The 12,755-nt window shown below is 37.8% G+C and overlaps 1 protein-coding gene across 9 annotated transcripts in view; it reads right to left on the bottom strand.

The window, feature by feature from the left end:
* ADK (adenosine kinase) overlaps positions 1–12,755 on the bottom strand; it is a 508,004-nt gene that overhangs the window by 31,040 nt on the left and 464,209 nt on the right. For all 9 annotated transcript variants that reach the window (XM_038534415.1, XM_038534413.1, XM_038534418.1 and 6 more), the window contains one exon: positions 6,142–6,228. In XM_038534415.1, coding sequence (XP_038390343.1) covers positions 6,142–6,228 — 87 coding nt within the window. The remainder of the gene's footprint in view (positions 1–6,141; positions 6,229–12,755) is intronic.

The raw sequence follows: 12,755 nt of genomic DNA, 5'->3' as shown, positions 1-12,755 counted from the left end.
TCTGGATGTTAACAGTAGAATAGCATGTATGAAGTATTCTCTGAGTGTGTATGGTGTGAATCTCCCTTCCACCCCCATGAACTTGAGCTGCTGTGGTGAATTCATATTCCTAATGATGAAGTCAATTTCATATCTCATTTGATGATTTTAAGGAAAATTGCTACTTAAGAAATAAAATACCAAAGATGTCCTACTACAGTTAAGAGATAGGGAAAGGTATTATTGTTTCCTTGGGGGTAGGGGTGTGGTGGGGGTGGGGTGAGTAGCAGTATGCAGCTCTCATTTTGGTCACCATCAAATTAATCCTCTGCATACAATGGTCTTATGAAAGTTTTGATTTTTGAGTGAATTAGTGTTAGAAATAACATTTAAGTTATTTTCTAGTTTTCTGAGTTGGAAGCTAAGAAAAGAGGTGGTGGAGGAAAAAAAAATCCCACAAGAATTCTGTACCACTTCTTTGCAGAGCACAGTTTAGCAGCAATTAAGAAGAATGGGGGAGTAAGCCACACATGTTTGGGAAAAAAAAGGTGAGACCAGAAAATACAAAGATAATTTAGACAATCTCCATGACTCTCATAAGTATAGACATATGGTACAAGAGAAGGAAGTAGCATCCTTGTTTTAGAAACTTAAATCTTTTTTCCTTGACCAAATTTCTTTTTTTTCTTTTAAAGATTTTATCTATTTATTTGAGGCAGAGAGTACAAGTAGGGAGGAAGGTCAGAGGGAGAGGGAGAAAGATTCCCTGCTGAGCAGGAAGCCCAATGTGGGGAGGGGGGGGTTCAATCCCAGGACCCTGAGATCATGACTTGAGCTGAAGGCAGATGCTTAACTGAGTCACCCAGGTGCCCCCCAAATTCTTTTCTGAACATGAATTAGAAAGTATAATTAATGTTTCTTTTTATTAGATGGGGAAATAGGATAATTATGTTGTGATTGCTAAGTGGCTTTAATAGTTCATGTATATGCTGTAGATATTATCTTTTAGGGTAATACATATTCCCTGCTAAACCTGCCATGAAAAACTTAAAAAGTATTACAGGTAGCAGAGTTACTTTACTGTCATTCAAAAGAAACTGTTCTAAGCTATATATGGCTCTTAACCACATTTAACGAAGCTTTTTTAATCCTAAGAATGTTGGTCCTTGGGTGAAGTCTTCAGTCTTTTATCTGAGAGCTATATATATGTGCTTGGGTATAATCTGTCAAAGGTGTACTTACTTTTAGTCTAAAGATGATTTGTAGATCTAGTCCATATTCCTACAGCTGCCATAAAACATACAACTAAATCATATTAGATTAACACAGGCTGGTATTGACAGCCCACTGGGAACATATTGATTAGGTCCCTTTCATGTTATTTGTTATGATTTTTCTTCTCAGTTTCATTTACTGGGAAGACACAGGGGAAGAGATTTCACCAGGAACAATGACAGTGCCTGTCACAAAATGTTCTCAATGTTTCCATTTGTTACTATGGCAGTGACAAAGAGGGTTCCAAATGAAAAGGCAGACCTGCTGTGACAAAGCACAGCAGGACAACAAGAAGAAATTTTCTCCTGACCTGGGAAATTAGGAAATCACACTTAGAGATTATAGAATTGTCTCCATTTCCAAGGGTACAATCGTAGCACTTGGGCTTTTGAGGGAAAATGTGAAAAGGGTAGTTCCATCAGGCCTGGCTACGGACAAATAAAGGGCAAATGTTACAGAGTGCTTAAGATCTCCAAATAGAACAAGGAGGCATGCTTGTAGAGGCTAGAGGGAATTGTCACTGTTACTGAACCCCTGAGATGGAACTATGAATTTAATTTATGTACATTTGGGGTATTCATTTTAACATTATACATGAAAATCTATGATGTACTGTAGTTATATATCTCTTATGTGGCTAATAAGAACACATGACACTCTGGTACTGAGATATGTGATTAGCACAGGGTAGATGAAGTGAGGCTTTATCCAAGAACTTGAAATTGGGACTGGAATACAGTTATGCAAAGTCACAAAAGACAGAAATACTCTTAAAGCCAGCAAAACTTAAAAGTAATAGGAGGAATATATTATCTATCTAAAGATAGAATGTGTCAATCAGAGAGGAGATATGTTAATCAGGTAATAAAATAGTGAAGACAAAGAAACTACATAGTAAATGTAAAAGTTGCCATCACCTCTCCATTCATGTTCAAGGTAGAGAAGTATGTTTCCACAGCTGGAGTATTTCCAATCCTACTAGAAAGGCTTTCCCTAGTGCAGAGATGGAAGTAGGGGTTTTTAACCAATGGATTTTTTAGTATTTCCAACGGAAAAGACCATCTCTATTGTAAGAGGAATGCATTAGCCTGGTGCTATTAAATGGTTGATTCATATAGCTCCTTGTATTTAGATTCCATGCTGACCCAGCAAGTTTATGATCTGTCTTTCTGTATCTCTGTAGTGCAATCAATTCTACTGCTTAGCAAAAAGCTCCTGGTTCAAACTCACCGGGGACTATAGTCCTTCGATTATTTCCCCTTTCATTTTCTTTCTTTTCTGCAGCAATCTTACCCTAGAGTCCTCAGAATCCTATCAGATAACAAAAGCTCCTGTTCAATACATGAAATCATCTATTCAGATAACAGAAAGATTCTCTTTGGCAAAACCCAGCTTTTGTTAGTAAGGCTGGTCTGTCGCTCTCAGTCTCAATGATGAGATTTCCCTAAAAGTTTAGAGAAGCAATATAGTGCAGTGAGTAAGAGCCCTGACTCTGGAACCAGACTTCCTGGATCAAATCTTGGCTCTGCTACTCTCTAGCTATGAGACTGTTATCCAACTCCTTTGTCTCAGTTTTCTCATCAGTAAAATGGGGTTATAAATAAGCCCAAGTGGCTCAGGTGGTTAAGAGTCCAACTCTCAATTTTGGCTGAGATTGTGATATCAGAGTTGTGAGATTAAGTCCTACATGGGGCTTGGGCTCAGGAGAGTCTGCTTCTCTCCCTCTCCTTTTGCCCCTCCCCCTGCTCGCACACACGTGCTTGCTGTCTCTCTCAAATAAATAAATAAACCTTAAAAACAAAACAAAACACCCCTACTTCAGTGAGTGTTTATGAGCATTAAATAAGTTAACATATGTGAAATGCTTAAGATGCTTACTAGCCAGTAAGTACTTTATAAATGTTATCTATTACTATACTGTAGAGCATGACTTACATGAATGTGCTAAACATGCCAAAATAAGTATTTCAGTGCTAAAATGACATTAGAGTGTTCATGTCATTACATGACTCAGTCTTTCAGGATCTAATTATCCTGGAAACTGATCAGAGTAGGGTTAAAGTGAGAAAAATGGCTACCAGTAAAGTCCTGCCTACTGTCAGCCTGCCTTCCACTTTATAGTGATTTCAACAGTACGTAGTGAAACCCAGTATTTGGATCCAGGGTATGATGAAAGTGAATAAAGTGAGGAAGCTGCCAACATATTACACAGGGGTTGACAAATTAGAGCCTGAGGGCCAAATCCATCCTGTGGCCTGTTTTTGTATAACTGAGAGCTACAAAAGGTTTTTACATTTTTAGAGTGTTATAAAAAACCAAAACCAAAAGCAAACAAGCAAGCATACAAACAAACAAAACAAGAATAATATGCAATACAGCTTGTATATGACTCGCAAACCTAAAATATTCACTATCTGGCCCTTTACAAAAAAAATGTTGTGGATCCCTGTTCCACACTCTTCCCTTACTACTTACTTCACTGTACCCTAACAGTAAATATGTAGGTAGGTAGAGTGAGATAAAAAAGAGGCTGAGGGATCCCTGGGTGGCGCAGCGGTTTGGCGCCTGCCTTTGGCCCAGGGCGCGATCCTGGAGACCCGGGATCGAATCCCACGTCGGGCTCCCGGTGCATGGAGCCTGCTTCTCTCTCTGCCTCTCTCTCTCTCTCTCTGTGTGACTATCATAAAAAAAAAAAAGAGACTGAAAATTCTCTAACAGACAGCCCAAGTGTTTTCATGAGGTAGTTCATTTATTATTCTTACCATAGTACAAATGGGTAGCTAGCTGTTCCTACTTTAGTACCCTAGGAATGACTTCTCTCTCCCTCAGAAAGTCCATATATTCTTACCTAGTCTGGGAACATTATAGGTAGTTAGGCATTCATAAAGGAGCCTGTTTTTGCAGGGCTAGGTGGCCCAGGACCCAAGGTACTGACTAATTAGGTCACCATCTTATTTATGATGGCCTCATGATATGCCCTACGAAATACTAAAAAAAAAAAAAAAAAAAAAAAAAAAAAAAAGAATACTTACTATTTTAAATATTTAAAGTACTTAAATAATGCACACACAAGGCGTAGGTTTAAAAGCTATGTACTAAGATTTCTGGTTTAACTAATTTTTTTAAAAAAAGATTTTATTTATTCATGAGAGACACAGAGAGAGAGGCAGAGACACAGACAGAGAGAGAAGCAGGCTCCATGCAGGGAGCCCGATGTGGGTGGGACTTGACCCCAGGACCCCAGGATCATGCCTTGGGCCAAAGGCAGGTGCTAAACCACTGAGCCACCCAGGTGTCCCTGGTTTAACTAATTTTACGCAAGAAATCCATAGTGTTTCTTTAATGTATTACAGAATTTAGCCTGATTCTGGATAAGATATTTTTAGCCTACGTGGATTTATAACTCTGAAGAAATATGGCATAGGAAAAAATAGCTAGAAAACACTCTAATCAATGATGAAGCCCCTAAGCAAAGACAAAAGATACAAACATGACAGTAAAGTAGAATGTTATCTGCAGTATGTACTCTTTCTAAAGAATAGGGCATGGGGCATGCTATAAGTATACTGGTTAACAGCTCATTGAAGAGTTGGCATGTTGGTGAAAAAGATCATTAAAACAAAAGAACATCTATATTTGAAACAATACAATGTTAAGACCATCACATAATATAAGTTTCCCATGGGACGCCTGGGTGGCTTAGCGGTTAAGCATCTGCCTTTGGCTCAGGGCGTGATCCCGGAGTCCTGGGATTGCGTCCCACATGGGTCTTCCTGCATGAAGCCTGCTTCTCCTTCTGCCTATGTCTCTGCCTCTCTCTGTGTGTCTCTCATGAATAAAGAAATAAAATCTTAAGAAAAAAATTTGAGGGCAGTCTGGGTGGCTCAGCGGTTTAGCATTGCCTTCAGCCCAAGGCCTGATCCTGGAGTCCCAGGATTGAGTCCCACTTCGGGCTCCCTGCATGGAGGCTGCTTCTCCCTCTGCCTGTGTCTCTGCCTCTCTCTCTCTCTGTGTTTCTCATGAATAAATAAATAAATTCTTTAAAAAATTTTTTTTGAAAAAAAAAAAAGTTTCCCATGATTCAAATTATCTTTTAAGGAAAGGAGGACAATGATCAACTCTATTTGCCTTTTTTCCTTGTTCAGCTTGATGTTATAAGAAATAAAGAGAGATTGAGAGGGACTCTTCTGGATTACCACTCAGGAATCTAAAGCTTTCTAGAGAGTCTAGCTTACCTACACTTAACTAGAAGGGGTTTAGACATCAAAAGAACCTTTGGAAAAAAAAACAAAAACCTTTGAACCAGATTTTAGATCAATCCAATTCATCAAGCTAAGAATCTCCTATTGTCTTCATCTTATTTTTGAGTACTCATTCCAAAAATGACAGTCCTTATAAATTGCGCCAGTTCTTACTAAGCCTTGATGAGACAAAAATTTAACTCTTCCTAGTATATTTATAAACATTTAACTATTGCGTTAGATGTTTTAACCAAATGATATAATCCAAAGACATCATTCTTAGTTAATATTTACCAAAATTTGTTTTAAAGAAAAGCAATGTGTTAACATTTAAGCCCGAAAGGCTAAGAATATACTACATATTGTACTTGATACAGTTTGTTTATGTAATATTCTCACAGACACAATCTTGTGAAGATGACTGGGGTACAGCACAACAGCAAATTATATTTAAGTCAAAAATAAGTATTCTTCCTATAGTAAAATACCCTCATAATACTCAAAGCGACAGTAGCATATGGAAAGAACATTAGGAGTTAATTATTTAAAAGAAGAAACTATTAAATTCATAAACCTTGGCTATGTGGTAAAGGCAAGGGTTAAAGGAAATGTTTAACTTATAAGTATGAAATAAATGAATCTGTACCTCCAACAAATGCATCTCCTGCTCCGTTGGTATCAACAATTTCTTTCTGGTCTTGATCCAAGACAGCAAAAGCGGTGACTTCACTTTCTGCAAGTAGAGCCAAAGAAAGGCAGACTGACTTTTCTTTGTAACACCCAATACACAAACTCACCTAGTAAAGTTTGAAACTCTTTCATCATTCATCATTCAGAGAGAGAGGCAACATGAGTTCTATATTCTGTACACGAGTACTTGGGAACCAAGGTACAAATTCATCTGTAAACAACGCTTTTTATGGGTAATTTTCAGCATACACATACTGTATGTGTTTTGTTAGAGTTATACCTACGTCGATCACATATTTTGGGAATGACTATAAAGCACAGCAGTACCTTTTTGGACAGTACAAATACTTGAACAGAAACTACGATGAAAGAAAATATTTGTAAGGACTGGATCCTGGATCTCTAATAAAGCTTCAAACTTGACTGCATTCTTGGCAGTGAAATCTTGGATAGAGTTAAAGAGCTGTAAATTTAAAATATATAAATAACGAGTCTTGGGTGTTTCTCTACAGAAAATCACAATGGCATAATAAAAATATAACTACTATTCTGTTATAATTCTTCATGCCAATGTTAAGAATTGCTGATTTTAGTTGGCTTATACAAATAACTGAATCTGGTTACTTTTTACAAGGAGTCGCTATTTCCTTTAAACTGTCAACTAGCAAAAGGAAAAGCTAGGTAGAACAAAAGGGACAGTGCAATGGGTTCTTGTCTTATAGTAGTCTGGACTAGGGCTTGATTGTTTTGACTATAAAGTAACCTAATACAGAACTTTAAACTTGGCACATGACAGTGGAATGGAGTTATTTGTGATGAAATTTGGCCCAGAGGACATCTGAAAAGATTGGACAGTAGTTTTTATTGGTGGCCAGAATTTCTGAAATCACAAATTTGCATCACTTATGGGGAGAGATGTGGCCAAAGACTTGTGAACTTCAATCTCCTCTAAGATCAAGAGAGAGGGAAAAGGAGATATTGAGCACCTCAGGGTCTCAATAAAGAATATAAGAATCTCAAAAAGCATTTCTGTCTGCGGTCTGTTACCTGGTACTAATGGATACTTTCTTTTTTAAAAAAATATTTTATTTATTTATTCATGAGAGGCACAGAGAGAGAGAGAGAGAGGCAGAGACATAGGCAGAGGGAGAAGCAGGCTCCATGCAGGGAGCCCAATGTGGGACTCGATCCTGGGACTCCAGGATCACGCCCTGGGCCGAAGGCAGATGCTCAACTGCTGAGGTACCCAGCATCCCTAATGGATACTTTCAAGAAGAGATAAATACAGATATGATAATGAAAATAAAATCCTACTGGAAAGATTGATATTCAAGAAGAGGATTCTTCATTTAGTGATCCCTTTTGACCATATGACTGCAGATGCTGAGAAGCATCTATTAAAACCCTTTAAGTAACTAGCTTTCCACATTTTGTAACACCAGGACCTATATGGTAGTTAGCAAGATTCTGATTAATTGAAAGTTAAGGCATAAATATCTAGGATTAAATTTTCTAAGGAGTATGCAGTATATACTGCTACACAGACTTTACTAGAAATAATTCGGGGGGATCCCTGGGTGGCGCAGTGGTTTAGCGCCTGCCTTCAGCCCAGGGTGTGATCCTGGAGACCCGGGATCGAGTCCCACGTCGGGCTCCCTGCATGGAGCCTGCTTCTCCCTCTGCCTGTGTCTCTGCCTCTCTCTCTCTCTATTTATATATAAAAAAAAAGAAATAATTCGGAAAGGGCTACCATCTGATTTAGGAAAAAGGACTATACCATAAATATTTATAAAGAAATCTGATTTTATTACTTCCAAGTATAAGTCATAATATAAAGTAGGACCAAACAGCCACTAAATTAGTAAAATGAGCTAAATTAATGATGCCATTACCATTTATAATAGGGTTACATTATGTAATAATAAAAGAGGTCTACAAAACACTTCAGGTAATGTGTTAATAGAAGAATTAACTATTGGATTGTAGATTTGAAAAATAATTACATATAAATGATAAGTAAGCCATAATTAGATATAATTCCTTGAATTCTTTGAAAAAGTCATGGATTTTTGGTTGGATAAATCTTTATTTATGAATAGAACCTAATTCAAAATGGATGAGATTACCTGGAACTTTGCTCTTAAGAATCAGGACTTCTTGGTCTAAACTACTAAAAAAAAATTTTTTTTTTAACTACTAAAAATTCTAAATGAATGGTTTTCTGGATATATGTGTATATCTTTGATATGTTTTATCCTTAGATGACATAGAAGTTCAATTTCTTGTAACATAAAGAATTATTTTTCACCTTTTCTGCTTATTGATGCAAATAAATATATAAGAATACTAAGACTGTAAAAGAGCTGTCATGAATTGGAATGGATATAGTCTAGTCTCTATTACCTTCTGTATCTAGCTCTTATGCTATGAAAGCTCCTTTCAAAATACCCTGAAAATTTGCAAGATCCTGAAATGTGTTCTGAATTACTGAAGAAGGATTTAACAACATTCAATAATATTTAGGTTCAATTATATTGTTGAGACATTCTGATATTTTTTTGAAATGAAATGATCTGTTAGTTTACAGAGCTATTAAAAAACCCCCAACACACACACACACACACACACACACACACACACACACACAAACCCAACACGGGACACCTGGTGGCTTAGTGGTTTAGCGCCTGCCTTCGGCCCAGGGTGTGATCCTGGAGTCCCGGGATCGAGTCCCACATACTCCCTGCGTGGAGCCTGCTTCTCCCTCTGCCTATGTCTCTGCCTCTCTCTCTCTCTCTGTCTCTTATGAATAAATAAATAAAAATACTTTAAAAATAAATAAATAAAAATCCCCAACACATCAAGCACCTATGTGGCTCAGTTGGTTAAGTGTCTCACTCTTGATTTTGGCTCAGGTCATGATCTCATGGTTGTGAGATCCAGCCCCACATCCTCGAGCTCTGCACTCAGCATAGAATCTGCTTGAGATTCTTTCCCTCTGCCTCTCTCCCCACGCACTCTCTCTCTCTCAAATAAACAAATAAATACATCAAAAAAAAAAAAAAAAAAAAAAACCTCACACAACTAACTAGACAGCATTTACCAGCATGACCTTTTCCATAGCCTTCTAGACCATCTGTTGTATGAACATATGAAATACCTCACTAAATCTTAAGATACACTTATAGGCATGAACATTATTCAGCCAATGAGGCCAGGACACTTTCATGACTCACTTAGGTGTAAAATGGGCCTGAAGTAGCAATAATAGCTTTGTCTTAGTTCTAGAAAAATGACACTGTTAGCTCTGATCAAGTGCTTCTAAATAAGAGCGTAAGATACATTAGAGCCTTTTATTCCCATGACTTATTCACTCCATAAGTGGAAGCCTGTATGTCCCACTCTGTTTCACCCATTTTGTTCATCCCTCTATCTCCCTCTCCTCTGGCAACCATCAGTTTGTTCTCTATATTTTTAAGTCTGATTCTGCTTTTTGATACATTTGTTTCATTTTTTAGATTCGACATATAAGTGAAACCATATGATATTTCTCTTTCTTGGTAGGACTTATTTCACATAGCACAAAACCTTCTAGATCTACCTATGTTGTTGCAGATGACAAGACCTCATTCTTTTTATGGCTTCATAGTATTCCCCCCTCTCTCTGTGTCTCTCATGAATAAAAAAAATATATATATATATCCCACATCTTCTGTATCCATTCATCTATCCATGGACACTTGGGTTGTTTTCACATCTTGGCTACTGTAAATATAGTCCATGGTACTGGAATAGTGTTTATGATGACAGATTGTAGCTACATTTGTGGCAAGCATAGCATAATGTATAGGGCTATGGAATTACTCTGTTGTAAACTTGAAACCGATGTAACATTGAGTGTCAACTATAGTCAGATAAAAAGCTTTTAGGGGATCCCTGGGTGGCGCAGCGGTTTAGTGCCTGCCTTTGGCCCAGGGCGCGATCCTGGAGACCCAGGATCGAACCCCATGTCGGGCTCCTGGTGCATGAAGCCTGCTTCTCCCTCTGCCTATGTCTCTGCCCCTCTCTCTCTGTGTGTGACTATCATAAATTAAAAAAAAAAAAAAAGCTTTTAAAAAGTAGTAAGTGTGGGTAGCCCGGGTGGCTCAGCGGTTTAGCGCCGCCTTCGGCCCAGGGCATGATCCTGGAGACCTGGGATCGAGTCCCATATCAGGCTCCCTGCATGGAGCCTGCTTCTCCCTCTGCCTGTGTCTCTGCCTCTCTCTCTCTCTGTGTCTCTCATGAATAAATAAATAAAATCTTAAAAAAAATAAACATAAAAAGTAGTAAATGTATGATATGTGGAAGAATATTGCTAATTATACATGGAATTACTAATAAAAAGAATTAGTGACTTTTAAAATAGCTTATGATCTTTTTTGTTGTCAAAATATTTTATTATTAAGTAATCTCTATACCCAGCGTGGGGCCTGAACTCACAACCCCAAGATCAAGAGCTGCATGCTATACTAAGCCAGCCAAGAACCCGAAATGATTTTTTGTATCTTAAAAAAAAAAACAAGGTAAGTCAGAGCCACTGTTTCTCAAAACTTTCCAAACATTTTGTAAAGTGAGAAGGAAAAGGACTGGTAATAATTATTATTCCTATTTTCCAGATTTCTATAAAACTACAGGATCATGAACTTCCTTAAGCAGACAGGAAACAAAAAAGGATATTCAGTTGATAACAGATTTCTTTGGTATCATTTATTAGCTATCTGTCTAGAATCAAAACATCCTCACATGTCTATAATGCTAAGTCAATTAGTAGAAATAGTAAGTTCATGCAATATTTACCTGAAAAAATGATAAAATTCAGTCGCTCAATGCCAAACTACTAGATCAAATGCTTCTGTAGCCCTACTGCTACTAAATTAACTATGTATTTTAGCATTGTATATATATAACCTCATGATAATTAACATCCTTAGAAAATTTTGTTCAAGATATTTTAAAATGCCATGTTTTGTCCCTTCTTTTGGTCACTTTTTTTTTTTTTTTTTTAAAGATTTTATTTATTTATTCATGAGGGACATAGAGAGAAGGAGAGGCAGAGAGACACAGGCAGAGGGAGAAGCAGGCTCCACGCAGGGAGCCCGATGTGGGACTCAATCCCGGGTCTCCAGGATCAGGCCCTGGGCTGAAGGCGGCGCTAAACCGCCGAGCCACCCGGGCTGCCCCTTTTGGTCACTTTTTTATGTCACCTTTAAATTGTAGGAAAGATATAACTGTTGGAAGATAGCAGGATGAGGTGTTTACAATCTCAAGGTAGACAGGTGTTTTCAATTGCAAGCAGCTGTTTCAACCTCTGCCACTGCCTCTGAATGAACATCACCAGGCATGGGAAAGATTGAAAAGTGATGGCAAAATCTTCACCACAAAGTGAAAAATATGACTAGGTAAAAATCAGAACTCTTGAAATTCTTAAAAGTGGCTCCTCTACCATGGCCATTCTTTATAATGATGTAATATCCACAGTATTAATGTTTTTGTTTGCTTTTTTTAAAAAGATTTTATTTATTTATTCATAGACACACAGAGAGAGAGAGAGAGGCAGACACACAGAGGGAGAAGCAGGCTCCATGCAGGGAGCCTGACGAGGGACTCAATCCCGGGTCTCCAGGGTCACACCCCAGGCTGCAGGCGGCGCCAAGCCACTGCGTGCACCATGGGGGCTGCCCTGTTTGCTTGTTTTTTTTTTTATTAACCTTTTATTTGAACATAATTTTAAACTAATAGGAAAATTTGATGAAAAATACAGAGAACTCCCATAAAATGTTTATCCAGATTTACCAGGTTTTTAAAAAAGATTTTTATTTATTTATTTATTAGAGAGAGAGAGAGAGAGAGAGAGGCAGAGACACAGGCAGAGGGAGAAGCAGGCTCCATGCAGGGAGCCCGATGTGGGACTTGATCCTGGGTCTCCAGTATCAGGCCCTGGGCTGAAGGTGTTACTTAAACCGCTGAGCCACCCGGGCTGCCCAGATTTACCAGTTTTTAATATTTTGCCACAATGTTTACTTAATCTTTTCATATATATGTACATATTATTATTTATTGTTTTAAGCTTTTGAGCATGAATTGCTTATATCATGCCTTTACTTCTTAATAATTCAGTGTGAATCTCCAAGAATAAGGATATTCTTTTAAGTAACCACAATACAGTTGATAAATTTAAAAGCTTAATATTGTTATTTTATATAATCTATATTCCATATTTCAATTTGTTAATTGTCCTGTATTTTACAGTTTTTTTCCCATCCACTACAAGATTCAGTCCAGAATTACACAGTGCTTTTTAGTTACTTTTTTTTTTTTTAAGATTTTTAAAATTTATTCATGAGAGATACAGAGAGAGAGAGGCAGAGACACAGGTGGAGGGAGAAGCAGGCTCCATGCAGGGAGCCCAAAGTGGTACTAGATCCCAGGTCTCCAGGATCAGGCCCTGGGCTAAAGGCGGCGCTAAACTGCTGAGCCACTCGGGCTGCCCATTATGTTTGTTTTTAATTTAACCTTTTAAATAGGTAGTGC

This window comes from Canis lupus, chromosome 4, assembly GCF_011100685.1.
Source record: "Canis lupus familiaris isolate Mischka breed German Shepherd chromosome 4, alternate assembly UU_Cfam_GSD_1.0, whole genome shotgun sequence".
Classification (NCBI taxonomy): domain Eukaryota; kingdom Metazoa; phylum Chordata; class Mammalia; order Carnivora; family Canidae; genus Canis; species Canis lupus.
Note: the sequence above shows the minus strand (reverse complement) of the source record. Positions and strands in the feature narration are given on the sequence as shown.